General features: G+C 32.1%; 2 protein-coding genes across 2 annotated transcripts in view; one reads left to right on the top strand and one right to left on the bottom strand.

The window, feature by feature from the left end:
- LOC111002148 overlaps nt 1–1883 on the bottom strand; it is a 40113-nt gene extending 38230 nt beyond the window's left edge. Inside the window, exon 1 of the mRNA XM_022272265.2 lies at nt 1769–1883. Within this exon, the coding sequence (XP_022127957.2) occupies nt 1769–1822 (54 nt within the window). The 5' untranslated portion in view covers nt 1823–1883. The remainder of the gene's footprint in view (nt 1–1768) is intronic.
- Nucleotides 1884–6964: 5081 nt separating this feature from the next.
- Nucleotides 6965–15847, top strand: LOC111001956 (trypsin-2-like). The gene is made up of 7 exons (XM_045630506.1): nt 6965–7061; nt 8628–8903; nt 12135–12225; nt 12554–12661; nt 13761–13886; nt 14682–14812; nt 15724–15847. Exons 1-7 carry the CDS (start codon nt 7054–7056, stop codon nt 15821–15823), a joined length of 840 nt encoding a protein of 279 aa, XP_045486462.1. The 5' UTR covers nt 6965–7053; the 3' UTR covers nt 15824–15847.
- The last annotated feature ends 1458 nt before the right edge of the window (nt 15848–17305 follow it).

Raw genomic sequence — 17305 nt, 5'->3', positions numbered from 1 at the left:
TTCTAATATGATGTCGTAAATAATTACATTTTTTCCGCTTACATTGCAAACGCAGGCTGAACCCTACGAGTTTTATCAAAATAATGTACTAAGTATTGTACACATTGAAAAGGTCCACAGAGTCCGTGATGGTATATGTCTATCTCTTATGGATAACCCACATTTTTATATACAACGTTCACAGATTTTCTGTAGTGTCAGTTTAGTATCAGCATTGCACCCGTGCGAAGCCGGGGCAGGTCGCTAGTATAATATACAACATTTTAACATTGTTACTGTCACTGTAGTTTTGAGCACATTATCATTCCAGGCGTTATAAACTCAAACTTGAGCGTCTGTTATCGAAATTTAACAAGTTATTGCCTGAATTTTAATAGGTTATAACTAAGTCTGAAAGTTTATGGTTGACTGTCACAGAATAATATTAAATGAATTACAGAAAGTTTTAGATACAGTTCAAGAAGAATTATCTTCATTCGATGAGTCGTTAAACATAAAAAATACTCATTTTATAAGATTGACAATGTGATAAATAGTATTTTTTTATAATGTATGTATACTATATAATACATTTGTTAGGTAATAAGCTTATATAACATATACAAAATAAATATGTTAAATTACATAAATTGTAGTAAGGCACTTTAGTTTACTTTAATTTTTAACATCAACATAATACGTGTGTAGCTTGATATTATACTGATTCTAAGAAGTCTTTAAAAGATTAATTCAAATTTGGATGACTCAAATGAAATGCACCTAAATATATATTGTAACTATATGTTCCAACTATAGTTTGTATTATAAGGTCACCTTTAACAAATTTCACTATCTATAATTGTCAACATCATTCTTTTTAAATGCGTTTTGTATCGACCAGAATGAAATCCCAAAGAATAATTCAGGGCAAGTGACCCGTAGAGCCTCTTTAGATTCAGAGGGATTTGAATTTTTTTAAAATACAACGTGAAATAGTAGAAATAAGATGAAAATTCATAAAACGAAGGATTTTATGTATTTCTTTTATGATTTCATCTCAGCCCGCTATAAAACAGGATTTCCGTTTAAGAGCTGGTATCGAGATCGGAACGCTGTTTGCTCTTCAATTTTCCAGTATCTTATTTCAAGAAATTCCACTTTTTTTTTAATTTGATCTGTAGATTTTATAGAATAAACAGTGTTAATAAAAACGAAATTTACACCTTAATTTACACCAATTTTTAATTTGTACAAAAAATGTTTGCTCATACGGTGAAGAAAGATATTGTGTTCTTCTTATGCGTACTAAGAAAAATTGTTTCGCAGAAAAATGAACCCAGTACCTTTTGAAAAAAATTAATATGCAAAAAAATAATATGGAAAATCCCTTAATTGACCTTAAATTTGTACAACAAAAATGTATAAATATATATTTCAATTTTTTCATATTAATAACGAATTTCAGGAATTTTAGCGCTATTATTTCCATAACCTTATGAACATCACAAATTCCGAAAACAAACATTAATATAGACGTAATATTGCCACAAATTCATTGGCTCAAGACCCTCAAGGGTTGTATGGAGACAAGGGTATTGTAAGCCCCTTAAGGCATTCTATTCAAATATCTAATTATAATTATATCGGGCTTTAAATGTGAATGTATAATTTTTTACAACAAAAAACTTTTTACACAAAAAATTCTTTATTTAAAAATTATTTCCCTGAGTTTTTCAAACTTAATTTTCTTATGGACTAAAAAGACTTAAAAAGTTTATATATCACTTACCGCTCGTCCTTGTACTGTAACGGCCAAGGCTAATAGAAGCCACGCAGTCCACATCACGACGTGTGTGGGTCGTAGCACTCAAGCGTAGCACTGAAGCGTAGCACCGTAGCGCTCCGAGTTCTAAACGTGACTGCCGCAAGCGACGAGCGTAGCTCTCAGCTACATTATGTAAACAAAATATAGTATTTTGACAACAAGGACTGGAGGGCCGGGATTTACGCCTGGCTTAAACTGTTTTACAAAGAGAAGAATAGTAGAAGGTACTACATTTAACAAAGTATGAAATTAAAAACATCCTGTTCTTTACGAGAGCATACAAATAAGTTGACTCTGGATTTTATATTGACATGAGCTAATTTAATTTTATAGTTTAACGATTTTATGGCTATATTATTTCCCTAATTATTATTTTTTATTAGATATTATTGAATAACTTTTTCTATACCATCCTAAATTGTTTCATAAATTAATATTTTAAGAACTAATTTTGTCTTAACTAAGTTGGTGCAGTTGCAATGTAATGAATGAATACATCATTTTGTAAAACGTAACTATTCGTGCATAAAACTTTATCTAAACTCTATCTCTTTAACTAGATCTTCTTCGTTTGTTCTTGTAAGTTCACGAACTTATAATTTCTAATATTCATATATGCGTTTTATGTCATGTATTTTAAAAAAATATTTACTTTCATCGAACAATGAGTGCAATTTCAAAGATAACATTGACGCAAAAGCTCGAACTCATTCTATATTACTGTAAAAACTTCAGTGGCTTTTGTTTAAAAACTTTTGCTTCAAACACTCGAGGTACGGTGAACCAAATTAAAGTACTGCAGAGGAGTAATGATCCTGCGGAGGAAAAACCTTTTGAAAATGCATAGATGTTTATTAACTTTGCGAATATAAAAAATATATAAACATACCTATTTGTAATATGTTAATATTATAAATAGGTATGTATGTATCAAATGCAATAGGTTTTTATAACCGTTATAGGCCATAGAAATTTCTTTCTTATTATGCAAGAGTAAAGATGTCGTCGACCTATACTACTTGTTTTAGTGAAAGAAAAAATAGCTCCAATAAGTATAAAACCAAAATTTGTAACTTACAAGCACTACAAAATAAATCAATTTAAGCATTATTTAGATACAATTTTTTAACACAGACTAATAAAATCTACCAAGAAACCAAAAGTATGACGATTAAACAACTATATGTGTATATATAAGATAAGATACAGGTGGTATCTTAATTTTAAAAAAATTAGATGGCTCTCTCAATAGTAGCTTATCATTTAAAAAAATCAAATACACAAATACACGCAATACTCGTCGTAGTCGAGTCGAGCAAGTTTGCTTATCTTGCCGTAGCCATGTACAAATTATTTGAAGAAGTATATTAGTTAAGAAGATGTTCAATTATTTAATCAATTACCATCTAAAATTCGCAATATTAGTGTGTTTGACAAATTCAAAAAGGCAGTAAAGATGTATTTTAGAGTGAACAGAGTTGACTAAAATTGAGACGGCTAATGACAACGTGTATCTCGCTCGTACATATACATATTTATGTTAAGTTTCTCATGTAAATAAAATATATTTTTTTTGTAATGAGAAATAAAGTTCTTTAAACATTATTCTATCCATTTTTTATTATACATTTTACATATTTTTATATACATTAACTTATTCACCTTCAGTCTGTCCCTGCTTCTGTTTTTAATAAATTAATAAATTCCTATGCAAAATTGAAATTGTCCAAGCCTAATCTACCTGATTAGGCTTGTCGTGTGCCCCGATCGAAACTTTTTTAATTAATCCGATCTCGTTTTGGTGTAAAAAATTAATTGTTGAAATAATTTTAGCAAACAATTTTTATGGAAAGTCGATTTTTAATTTATAAAAATATAAATTCAATGATGATATAGATACAACGTAATGAGTGAATTATTATTACTTTTTTGTGGGACTGGAGGCAAAGAAACAGACTGGTTACTTAAAGTAAAGTGCATGCCGCACATGAACAACCGTATCCGGCTTACCAAAAGAAGACGCTCTTCCTTTAAGGACCCCAAGTCATAACGGTTCGGTAATACCTGGAACGGCAGCTGATTCCAGAAAGTGGTGGTGCGCGGCTGAAGAAGTGTCTTAAAAAGCGCTCTGTCTCGGAATGTCAGACGACAAAGTGGAACGGAATGCAAATCATTCAGTTTTGACGTCCGATGATGAAATTTATTAGAAAATAAGTTTTAGTTTCTACTTTCCATTATGTTTTTTTTTTTAAATTATACCCGTTATTAAAAACCTATTTCTGTAAAGAGGGCATGTCAGCGTATTACCTTTATTGTTTACTTGTGTACAAATAAATTAAATAGGGTGTTTATTTAAATATATATTTAATCTGTGGCCATAGGTCAGATTATGATAAACACATTTTCATTACTTTACAAGACAAGCAATTACATTACTAAGAAATATTGAAGGCACTATTAAAATATGAAACACTCGATATATTAATAAGTCATACTGAGCAAAAATGTACTTATCATTCTGTCTGTTGTCTGATCTAGAAACACAGATTTAAATGTTACTATATAATGCTTTACTAAAATGCTAAACAAATAGTAGATAACATCATTGAATTATGTATAAAAGGGGTTGAAATTTCTAATACCTACATAGCAAGGTCAAGCAAAGGATCGCAATACGAGGGTGTAATCTATATGTTTGTTGGTTACACCTTCGTCTATAAAAACATATTCCATTCCTAGAAACCTGAAATTGTGAGAATACATAATATGCGGTTAAGAATTTTAATTTTAAGTAGAACAGAAGTTAAAAGTAAAAAAACGAAAATGTTTCGTGATATTTGACAATACTGAATCTGACAATTTACGTGCTTAATCTAAATATAACAGAAAGTCTCGGGTTGCGAGTTCATTGCAGAAGAATAGTAAAACGAAACCCATTCACGCAGGCCATGTACTAAACAAGTTGTCTTCGGAGATGGACTGATTTGATTTGAAACAAAAATACAGGACCTTTTAGTTGTACTTTTTGTGTAGACTGACCAGTTTTTGTTATGTAGTTAAATTACAAATTGAACTATATAATTTATATTATAAAGTTAGTTAGTAGGTTACTTATAAATTATAGTAAGTAATGTAAATAAATATATTAAATTTGTTTTATTAAGTAGTTCATTCCAGATTAACAAGATTAACAAACTTATTTCAAAGAATAAGTAGTGCGGTTTTATTTATAATAAATTTTCCAGAGCATGATGAGTATATAATCTTCTTTAAATCTAACGTTAATTAAGAAAGTTACTAAAGTTCACCCGTATAGTGTCTGACGTTTTGAACCTTAGTATTAAATAGAAATTCTATTCATCAGACTTTCCTCTACGTGAGGAGACTAGTCAAGTTGTTACGGTCTGTATACATTTTTGATAACGGAGTTTTTAGCTGTAGGTTTAAATATGTAATTATAATAGAATGGAACAGCAGTGCAGGTGCAGTATCACTTCTTAAGGTAATTTATGCCGCGCACCACCACGATGTGGAACCAGCTGCCCACTGAAGTATTTCCAAACCAATTCGACTTAGGGTCCTTCAAGAAAAGAGCGTACCGATTCTTAAAAGGCTGGCAGCGCGCTTGCGAGCCTTCTGGCGGTGCGAGTGTCCATGGGCGGCGGTGTCACTTAACATCAGGTGAGCCTCCTGCTCGTCTGCCTCCTGTAACATAAAAAAACTTTCAAATTGTTTGCGTTTACTTGATAATTTGTACTGTACGTGAAGGTTGTTTTCAAGTCAGATAGTCACCGCAAAAATTCGTATTCCAACCAACAAACGAGAATTTACAAAAACATTTAAAATGTATTCCTTTTCATACTTTATGACCTTACATGCTGATTTCCTACTTTATCCTTTATTTTCATCCTCTATCAATCCCTGTCCAAGACAATTATAATAGCTTTTGACCGCGTGTCTGAGTTTGCCGATAAGTGCACATCGTCACAAATGAAACTATTCATCTGCTAAAACACTTATTTGAACTAAAATATTTATTGTCTAATATTTCTGACTTACAGGAGCAAAAAATCTTTATAAATACTTCAGTAGGATTTTCTTGAGTGTTAGGTTGCTACTCGTACCTAATATACTTGCAGGAATTACCGCATCGAGACAGAAAATCCAGAAAACAATTTTAAGTGTAAATAATGTACTATAAAAATTACTCATCGATTGAATTATGTTAAACAGTTTTGATTAACATTTATTCCTTAAGGAAAAGTAATCAAATTATATAAATAGAGTAACGTCTGTTAACGGGTATCAAAATTAATGTCTAGCTTTACTCGACTCGTATTTAGTCTTGTTTTTTCAGTCTCATACGTGCAGAGGCGTTCTATTTTTGTAAGAATCCTTGACTGAAACTAATTTCAGAGTTCTAAGAAAAGTTAAATGGAAAAAGAATTCTAATAAATATTTTACAGTAGCATAGTATTATATAGATATTATAACGCAAATGGTTTGAACATTGGTAATATATTTTATAACGATTAATACATTTTTAATGATATCCAAAAACTTAAATAGATTGCTCAGACCGCACCTATATATGATATAATTTACATGAAAACTGATTTAAAGTAAATGACTATAACAAAAAACAATAACTAACCTCAAAATATAATTAATAAAATATATTATCAAAAGGAGTCCCTTTAGGTTCCGAAGAGTTTCTAGCGTTTCTCCTTCGGATTGCCAGACTAATTCATTGTTCGAGGTAGCAACCGGCTCTTCGGTCCCCTATGATGTCAACTAACCTTGTTATTTAAAAAAAACAGTGCCAGGACCCCACGGACCAACTGTCTCGACATTTAATGGGACGATATCATATTCCGAGCCTACTTTCCGAGAGGACTTTTTGGGTTTCGGTTTCCTCACGATGTTTTCTTTCACCGTTCGAGCAAATTTTAAATGTGCACATAGAAAGAAAGTCCATTGGTGCACAGCCGGGGATCGAACCTATGACCTCAGGTATGAGAGTTTCACGCTGGAGCCACTAGGCCAACACTGCTCTATAACAAATACACATATAAAAACCATTATACCTTAGGTAAGGAATAAATTTTTACGATGCAAATAACATGATTGATTTTATGGAGTTGTGTTTTGCTTACAACACTCGAGCGGCCGTCGCTAACAAGCGGCCCTTGAGTCACTATTACCCGACGAGAAATTGAATTAATGCCATTAGAATTCATACTTTGAGGATGTTTTTGTAAGTCTATACCGTTGTTAGTTATCGGCTATAGAAAGCACTCATTTAATTTTATTAATAAATAGTAATGGTAAAATAATAGGGCTATTTTAAGTGAAATACTTATTGTACATACAGAATTTCGTGCATTTGGTTTATTTTCTATGTGTGTAATACTGCTACTGCGGTTAAGAGAAACATCGTGAGGAAACCAGCATGGTTAGAACTGAAGATTAACTATTTAGTTTAGAATAGTTTGATCGACGGCTGAATATCTACGTGGCTATAAACGAAAATGATCATTGTCCTGACATGTTCGCTATGTTTTTATTAATTTAGGTATCAATAAAAGTGAACACGTGATATTGTATGGAATATTTCATTTGCAGTTAACAGTAACCATATACCTAAACATAGAACCCGATAAAGATCGCGGTTGGATTATTATTTAAACAATATTCACGAAGGTCATTATTACACAAAGTTTATACGATCTTTGCCGTATTTTTTCGTATGTACTAAATGATAGACAGATGTCTAAGCTTGCTATATTAATTTCAAAAAAAAATGTTTTTTTTTTAAATAAAACAGTGGGCAAGAGGCTCACCCGATGATAATTGATATAGGTTTAGATATCTATAGTTCCACCTCTTACACTTTGAAATCAATTTCCCTTTATAATTTTTAAATATCTAAATCGATTTTTTATTGAGACCGTGTTTGATGTTTTTCTAACTGTCAGTCACATTCAATCTTGTATTTTTCTTATGTTACGTACTGATAAATCAGTGTGCCGAACATTTGTAAGACTACCACTTAGGTGTGATGATAAGCACATTGCCATTATTATATATACTACATGCAAGTACGTAGACGTAGACAATACGAATAGACAGTTCTAATGTATGTAAAGTATAACTTACCATTTTGCGCAGCGATTGTGCTCATTCACCATACAAAATGGCGTCTATATGTAGTTAGGTATATCAGATTAGTTCCGCTCTTGAATAGGAAGCCTATCCGAACGAGATCTATGTTCTGAACAAAAATTTGAAAAGGATTATTCTTTGTGCCTGGAAATTCACTTTGAACGTTGAAAAAGCGATCTAATTGAGTGCTACGCTATCTATAGTCAAGTAGTGTCGGAATTGCATATGCATGCTTGCTCCCTCGTCTGATTATTGGAAGAAATCTTAAAGTATGAAAATGACAGCATTTTTAATATTAGGAAGTATTCATTCAGTCATTAATAATCATTACTGAACGAAACGTAAAAAAAATTGGCTGTAATGTGATAATATCTCTAATATCCATTTGTCGCTTTTTAATAGTTACTATTTGATATCAGGATTTATTATCTTCAATTTGTCAAACACACACGCACACTTGGTGCGTAATGGTAGTAAATTTCACATAGCCAATGTAGTCTGGTGAAGGTTCAAAACTTTAACAGTACCCATTTTTAAAATGGACTTAATCAAAGTTCCTTCACAAACACTATTTCAAGTTTACCATTGCAGAATATCTCAAAATGTACCGCCTCATGAAAACTCCAACATTTTCAATTTAATCCAAGTTTGCTTGCAGGATACTGTATTTCTTATTCATAATACGTCAAGTTTCGTCGTATCGCTACTTGCCAGACTCGGAGCATATTCCATATTCCTATTCCACCCTTGAACGTGATCTGCTAGCCAATGCCACTGAAATACCGCACCATGTACTTATAGTCTATGGCACCTGGTATTGCTCTGGAAGCCTGACAGCTAGTAAAATCGTTGTCACTGCCGCTAGCTGCTTTATTCATTACAATGGGGAGGCGATAGCTGTCAAAATTGGCGCCGAATCGATAACTGCCACGGGGTAAGACTGATAATACGAATTTGTAGCTTTAGTTGCAGGTAACTCCAAAAATATATACATAAATTCTATGTTCAAGACTCCCCAACATACAGACAATCAATTAAAAAGATAAGAAATATTTTTATTGACAAACCTAAACTCATACATATATGCCGTAACTATTAGTTGAATATTCAAGTACAGTTTTCAAATATAACGTGTAGACTTAGCGTGATTAAATTTTAAATAACCTTGATGTTTCCAGTTAAAGAAAAGCTATAAATATGGTTATGGTTTCTTTAACCCTTTGTGTATTATTAATTTATTCATTCCAACTGTGTGTTAACGCGTCTCGCATCTCCTAGGTTCAATTCCCGGCATAGCAATATTCGTTTCCAGTTCCACATAAATCAGATCATCGTCTTCTAATTCAACGTGTTAGTGTAGAGAAGTTATTATTAAAGCTAGAAAATGATGTTTTGTTGAGGTACGGTTGTACAGTAGGTACGGCACATACCGTTTAGATGTACTTAAACGATTTGGTTAAATTCAATTAATGTTACTTTATTGAGGAACCAAGATACATGCTACTCCAAAATGTTATATTTATTTATTACCCACATTATTATTATCTTTACATTTATTACTACTGCGATAGAACTACACAATAGTACATAGATAATACCACAAATTAACGTACATTAACAAAAGTTCATTGCTATAGTTTTTTGAAAGATCGCCTAGAGTGAACAACTAAATAGTTTTTTTTATGTTTAACATTGGGTCAATAACAGCTCTTTCTAATCAACTTGGCAAAGTCATAAACATTTATTATTTATGTATGTACAGTAAAAAAGTATTATATTCATTCGGGCCTACTCCTTAACTACCTGTTCAAACTTTACCCTCATCCAATAAATACTGGGAAAGTTTTTCGTGTGTTATTAATTTTTCCCTTTAGCCATATCCAAGGGCACAGTTGGGCAAGTTCAATCTTTTGTTAGATATACTTATTACGCCTTCCTTATATGACCTTGATAAAGGTGAATTAGTCGTCAGTCTTATCATGTCACCTCAACTGCTAGGCCCAGATTTTATCGTTCTTCTAAAACCTAACTTTCTCATATTTTAGTAAAAGGGCGAAATTCCAACATAAATTAACTTTATTTATATAAGTAACCGAGTATACTTTCAAACGTCATCAGATAAAATATTAAATTGATCCTAAACTTACATTTATTACCAGTTCCCAAGTTAAGGGCATACAGCGGGCGAAAAGTACTGGCAACTCTCCGCCATTCTTTTTTATCGCCAAGTTTTGAGTTATACTAATTGTTTGGCAGAACTATCCCAAAGATTAAAATGATTTAAATAATCATCAAATTTATATTTTTTTTAATAATTCACGTTTATGGAGAGTTTTGAATGCATTCAGTGATAGAAGTTCACTTGAGAGTTTCTTGTAAAAACTAATACAAATTCCATACAAGTAGTTGTTTATTTTCGGAGTCTGATTGGTTTTGATTCTGTTTTGAGTATTATACCGGTGAAAGTCATCATTTGTTTTAAAATCGTAAATATTTAGTTGAACATACCCTTAAGAATATTTTGACAATATAGTGTCATAATATTGAATTCCTTTAACTTATTCCGTACCGACACCGTGGGGAAACAACAAATCCCCCGAACAGTCTGCCTAATATGGATTGATCTGAGGCCTCACAGTAGGATACTGTGTGTTAATTGACAACGTTGCCCATGGACATTTGAACAGAAGGATCGAGATTGCGTCGCTCGCATATTAGGAGAGATAGATACGCTATTTTATCAACCAATCACTTATTTACTTTTATCAGCCTTTAAGTCAAGTTGGTTCCAAAATATTTGGTAGCTCATTAGTGAAAAACACTTTTTAACGGATTATAGTTATGTATTATTGTATTTAAACTTATAATTATTTGTACATAATTTTAAATTTAAACCGACGTTTCGCGTGCTTTACAGCGTGCGTGGTCACGGTGACTGAAGACAAAGGTGTTAAATGTCAAAAAGTATTACTGCTGCAGAAAATGTTGTGTTATCTGTATTTATTTCCCCGGAGTTGGTATCGACTAAAAGATGTAGGGTTTTTGCAGAAATTGCTCACGGTGTCCTCCGTTTTCGCGGATTGTTTATTTTGAGATTTTAATTTGGATATTATTGGATCCCAGGTGTTTGATAATTTTAGGCCGTCCTCTCTATTGAAATTGGCGTGTTTTTGGTCCTAAAACGAGCTTCCATTAATACAATTTTCAAGCCGCACAAGAAGATTCAGCAATTCCTAAGACCAATCAAAAGTAATACCCCATTGCAAGATGCAGGTATATACAAACTGGATTGCGACTGTGGCCTGTCTTACATAGGGCAAACTAAACGCAATATGTCCAGCAGACTCAAGGAACACATCGCGGACATAAGACATAGACGACACACAAAATCAGCAGTCTGTGAACACACACTAGATAGGCCTAATCACTACATACGCTTTGACCAACCGAAAGTACTTGCGAAAGAAAAAAGATTCTTCCCAAGATTGGTACGCGAAGCCATTGAAATCAAAAAACACGCCAATTTCAATAGAGAGGACGGCCTAAAATTATCAAACACCTGGGATCCAATAATATCCAAATTAAAATCTCAAAATAAACAATCCGCGAAAATGGAGGATACCGTGAGCAATTTCTGCAAAAACCCTACATCTTTTAGTCGATACCAACTCCGGGGAAATAAATACAGATAACACAACATTTTCTGCAGCAGTAATACTTTTTGACATTTAACACCTTTGTCTTCAGTCACCGTGACCACGCACGCTGTAAAGCACGCGAAACGTCGGTTTAAATTTAAAATTATGTACAAATAATTATAAGTTTAAATACAATAATACATAACTATAATCCGTTAAAAAGTGGTTTTCTTTAAATGTGTAAAAGTTATGTTAATAAAAGACAATACTAAGCTCATTAGTGCTTAAAAACACTCGGGTTATAATCTATGGGTATTTAATTCAATTAGGCTTTGAATGTTATTTTTTGTTCGTCAGTAACGGCACCCTAAAGAGCGACTTCCTTGCCAAGAAGATCGAACCCAAGTCGGTTGGACCAGTCCTGGAATAGTGTAAATCACTTAATTTGAATTACAGTACGTGTCTACTAGTCTACGATAAAATTAATGTTGAAATATTTAAGAGTAAAAAAAACTCTTTTTTTTCAGACAAGTAATATCAGTCGTTGAATACAAAATACACGAATATTTTCAACATCACAGCAAAATTGATAATGATATTGCTTTAATGGTTCTAAAGGTTGTGATAAATTATTGTATGGAAAATATAATAAGCTTTTAACGCTAGCAAATATCGTATTATTAATAATATACTGTAACTATTCCATGGAGTATAGTATAGTTGAAACGAAATATAAAATTTTCCATTATCGTTAATGGAGACAGAAAATTTGAAATATAACATTTATTTATAGTCAATTACAAAATTGGATTAATTTTAATAATAGTCAGAAATTTAGCCTAGTTGTGCATTTTCGTATTATTTTCGTTTAGGGATACCGTATATTTCGAAGCTTATCATATTTTAATGACCGTGAATAATCATGTAAAAGTGAATTTTCTTTCAGGAAAATGTCGATTTTGATGACGGAGATATTGAAAAGGTTGTCATAATACAGCCCGACACTGCTCTTCATGTTAACACGCTCTTACATGTCTATGGCTGGGGTGGTCCGGTATGTATTATTAAGTAGTAATACATTGAGTACATTGTACTATGAGTTTGACAAGTTTTGTTCTGCAGGGGTTAATGTATGCAAAATTTATATCGCCACATATTTTACGAAAACGTTAGCATTTAGGTAACACTTAAAACTCATTTTATATCTGACAATTTATGGACATTTTATTTCATAAAATAATCTTTACAAATTGATTTACATAAGCTTGTTGTAACTTAAATCCACTAAAAAATATACTGCAACATTACCTTTATTTTTTAGTTAATGATATTATTGCTATCTGTTGTATAAAACCTTAGTACGGACTAAACTCTGTTTTAGTACATACGATGTGTGCCAAAATATAATAATTGATATTCCCACCAGATAGATAGCAGTAATATCAACAGCAACGCTATTTTAATTTACACTTGTATTGACTTGTATTGTTATCGATTTCAGCGCCCTCTATTAGATATTGTATCAACTACAATGTCTGTTCAAAAGTTTACACGGTTATCGCAGTTGTATTATTAACGTTAATAGCTAGGAAGCGCTGATAGTGAAATAAGCATTATTGTTAGTGCATTAATAAAATTATATATTAACTTCCTGCCCCAGCTTCGCACAACTGGATGGCTTTTTTAAGATCTTAAAAATAAATGTAGATTATATCACTCAAAAATAATTACTAGTAGTATTCTTATACAGTAGTTTACATTGAAACATAAAAGTAGACATAATTTATCTGTATAAAGTTGCTATATATATTTTTTTGAGATGTTAAAAGTAATGATCGGTATGATTTTTGAGCATAAAATATATATTGTATAGGTTGATAGGGGAAAGAAGAAAGACGTAAGAGGTAATTACACTTTCTGTAATTTCGCTCCATACAAAATGTGAGCCGAGGGCGCAGAGGTCGATTAGTGGTTGGGTAGTTGGAGACCATATGTTGCAGACTTCTATCCGTTAAACAAACAGAAAACCGACACACAGAAATCTTGAAAAAAAAATCGGTTCCCATATTTGCCGCCCTATACTCCAACCAACTCAGCCCGCTGTAAATCCGCCACTGCCAATTATAAGCACACATTATTATAATTGTTTCCAGGAAAAAGCAGTGAAGTACCAAAACATGCCCCTGTGTTCTGATATGCTTGTACTTGATAAAACGGAGTGTATATCTCACTATGGGCAACTCATTACATCATCAAATTTTTGCGTAAGATTTAATCCAGTAAGTTTATCATATCGTATAAATAATTCCTATCCATCCATCTCATCCATAATCCATCTTTCAATACAAACCTAATTCGCAAGCATGCATGATTAAAACTACCTATAGAAAATACAAATATGCAAATTGAATTGATTTTTAAGTCTACATACATCGCACACACACTCACACACAATCTAAAAGACGTCCTTAACATACAATTTATTAATATTTAATCTTAAAAATAGCAATATATGGGACATTTTATATTTAGTAACTATTGTATATAGAATAGTTACTATGTCTAAGATATTAAAATAGAAGATATAGCTTCTTTTTTAATGTCGCTCTGGCGTATAGTGTCCGTATATCACCCAATACCAGATGTTGATTAAATGCCTGATCTACTAATAAACAGTTAAATAATCAAAGTGTTACCTCATACACTATATAAAACGCCTCTTGATAAATGTTGTGTTAGTTACGTGTGATTGTGTATGAGTGTATATAATCATGTAACATTTTTATTATATTGCGACTGGGCTACTATCGAATTATTTGAAGTGGCAATAAATCACGGGACTTTTATCTATCATAATCTTATATTACTAAACATTTATATGTATGTAAGTCAAATATAGCCAATAATGTCAAGATAAGCATTCATAGAACATAGTAGCGATATCGTATCTTTTACGCAAGCTATACATTGGTACAGCTTGCCAGGCAGCCGACTATGAAATGTGTGTTTAGATTTATATGTATTAATTTATTTATTTCTTCCTTACTTAAGACATATTCTTAATTTCCTTCCAGCAACGAAAGCTGAGCGATAATGGTGGAAGTGCAATATACAATAGAACTTTAGTAGGCATCCTCTCAGCTGGAGGCAATAGCAATGAATCGCCGCACTTTGCTATTCTAACTAATGTATCTTATTTCCATAGGTAAGGCTCTATAAAAAATATAAACAAATTAATATACAAACTCTGGTGCCAAAGCCTTTGGAGTAAAAGTCGAAGCCAATCTCATCTGAAACGGCGTGATTGTTATGAATTTTGTAAATATTTGTAAGGTCTGTGAATATCGCAAACTTTTTTTAACCACTGTACTGGCTTCCACTGGCATTAAAAATACCGTTTTAATTTTCACCACATCATTTGTATTAGGCTTAGATAGATCTATTAGAAAGTCTCGCATATGGAAAAATGTTCGAATGTCACAAGAAAATGCCAAAAACAGTTATCATTGGCGCAGTTCATGTATACTGCAAAACTAGTCATTACAAATAATATATTTTTATCATTCATTTAAATGAAGATAAGATATTTCTCTTATTTACCGTGGGTATTCATGTGCTCTTGACAATCATGTGGCATCATGTATACTTTGTATCATATTTGTATCAAGTACATATTTGTACCCAGTATTTCAATATTGGACCGTTTGCTATCAAAGTTCTACATATATAATATATATATAGAAATATAATATACACTTAAGGTATTATATTTTAGTACTACGATACCTAAACTAAGTTTAGAAAAAAATGTTGTATCGTTGATACATGTTTGAACCTAAATTATGAAGAGTTATTGGAATTACCAAAAGGCTTTACAATTGTACAAAAACTACATTAGTCACAAAGCATCACGTGAATTATATTTACTCGGCGACGGTTTTATGAGTGAGGGTAGAATCATAAAAGCATAGAAAATTTTAACTAAAGAAAAAGCAGTTATATACGCTATAACTTTCAATAGCGATTGCCATTAAATCCGGCTAAGCCTGAATAACTGACATTAAGGCTGTATCTACCATTTTCCGTCAATTAAATTGTAATAATTATTTCTTTCAGATGGATTAAACTTAACACGGAGATGTATTTAAGGAAATATTGCTCGGTTCCCATCTCTAAAGAGTATTATCATATGTCGTCGGAGATTCCTGAAACCTAGTTAATATTTTTAAACAAAACTAAACATACTTATAAAAAAATATAAACATTTATAATTATACTTTAATTGAATCGCAAATTACATAACAATGGTTTATTTTCTTAGCTAATTGTTATTTTTTTTTTGTAAGCCAGCTTTCATCGGCAGATACACATCAATTCGAAGCAGACTTACGCCCAAACCCAAGCATTCTCAATTTTTGACCATCTGAGTTAGACAACTTAATCCAAATATTGATAAGTGTGCCAATAACCAATTGTAGGTCGGTCAGTGATGGTAGGTCGGATCGGTGTATGTAGATAGACTTTTGTATGAAAATGACAGTTCAACTGTGGCAATATCTTATCTTAAGATTTTAACTAACACGAGTTTTTAAAATAAATAAAAAGCTATTTGATATGTTTTAAACATCGGCATAACATATTGTTTATTTTAATATTATTTGTACGGTTTTATTTACTTTATTTGGTTTATACTGATTATCAAATATGAGTGTAAAGTGCGAAGAGATTGAATTCTAATCGTCGCCAAAAATGGATTGTCATCATAGGGTTTCGTCATTGGGATGCAGATAGGAGATCGATCTACTGTCACAGTCTAGTACCCTATAATTAATCCACAATCTCAGATTGAAAACAATTTGACATTGTTGATTAATTTTTGGGTATTAATCATAACGGATTCCAACGCAGTTGAGAACGAGAAGTAGAACCATCTATTTTGTAATATGTTTTTATGATAAATTTACAAAGTACCTGTTATAAATCATTAACTCGATATTAAGAGATAACATTGTGTACTGACAGCAATACAAATATTAATACTAAATAGCCTCCTTATCACTGATAACACTTCATCCAAAATAAATACACCGCTAAATGAGGTGCTGAGTACAAAGAGTAAAGTACTGCCATCAAGTACTTTCGTCTCTTTCTATCAAATTGTATTTAACACATCACGAAGAAATGCGAATAAGTACTTTACTGAATACGGTGAATGGATTTAGTTTGTATAATGTTAAGTTTGATAAAGTTTACCGCTTGAAATTTCATTAAGGTTACATTGTTGAATAGCTTTAACAATGTAACACAGGCGCGGCGACCCAAAATAAGCCTTTGCCTTCCTCAGCCACTTGAAGATTTCACAGGCCTCCATGGCGTCTTTCCAGCGATATAGATCCCTTATATAAAATTTTATAAGTAGTTCTTTAATAATAAATTGTTTCAAGATGTGACGTGGAGCATGGTCATATGGTTAGTTGACTTCCTATGTACCCCATGTGGGGCAGAGGGCATCCGGCCTAGACCACCACTCTAACTATAATGTTTTCTCTCAACTCAGTAAATTTCAGATCACTAGAAATGACGCTATATTGAAAGGTCAGAAAACAATACGCAAAAAAAGAGCTTTTACTAAATTAACACTACTATTGGCAGACAATCAGTGCTATAAATAAGCCTTTCATTGAATGAAATTTAGTAG

The sequence above is a fragment of the Pieris rapae genome, chromosome 12 (assembly GCF_905147795.1).
Source record: "Pieris rapae chromosome 12, ilPieRapa1.1, whole genome shotgun sequence".
Taxonomy (NCBI): Eukaryota; Metazoa; Arthropoda; class Insecta; order Lepidoptera; family Pieridae; genus Pieris; species Pieris rapae.
Note: the sequence above shows the minus strand (reverse complement) of the source record. Positions and strands in the feature narration are given on the sequence as shown.

Bases quoted from the DNA above. Each gene is read 5' to 3' on its own strand.
- LOC111001956 (XM_045630506.1), top strand. The intron at 13,887-14,681 runs GTAAGTTTATCA...ATTTCCTTCCAG, and splicing joins TTTGCGTAAGATTTAATCCA to CAACGAAAGCTGAGCGATAA. The intron at 14,813-15,723 runs GTAAGGCTCTAT...TATTTCTTTCAG, and splicing joins AATGTATCTTATTTCCATAG to ATGGATTAAACTTAACACGG.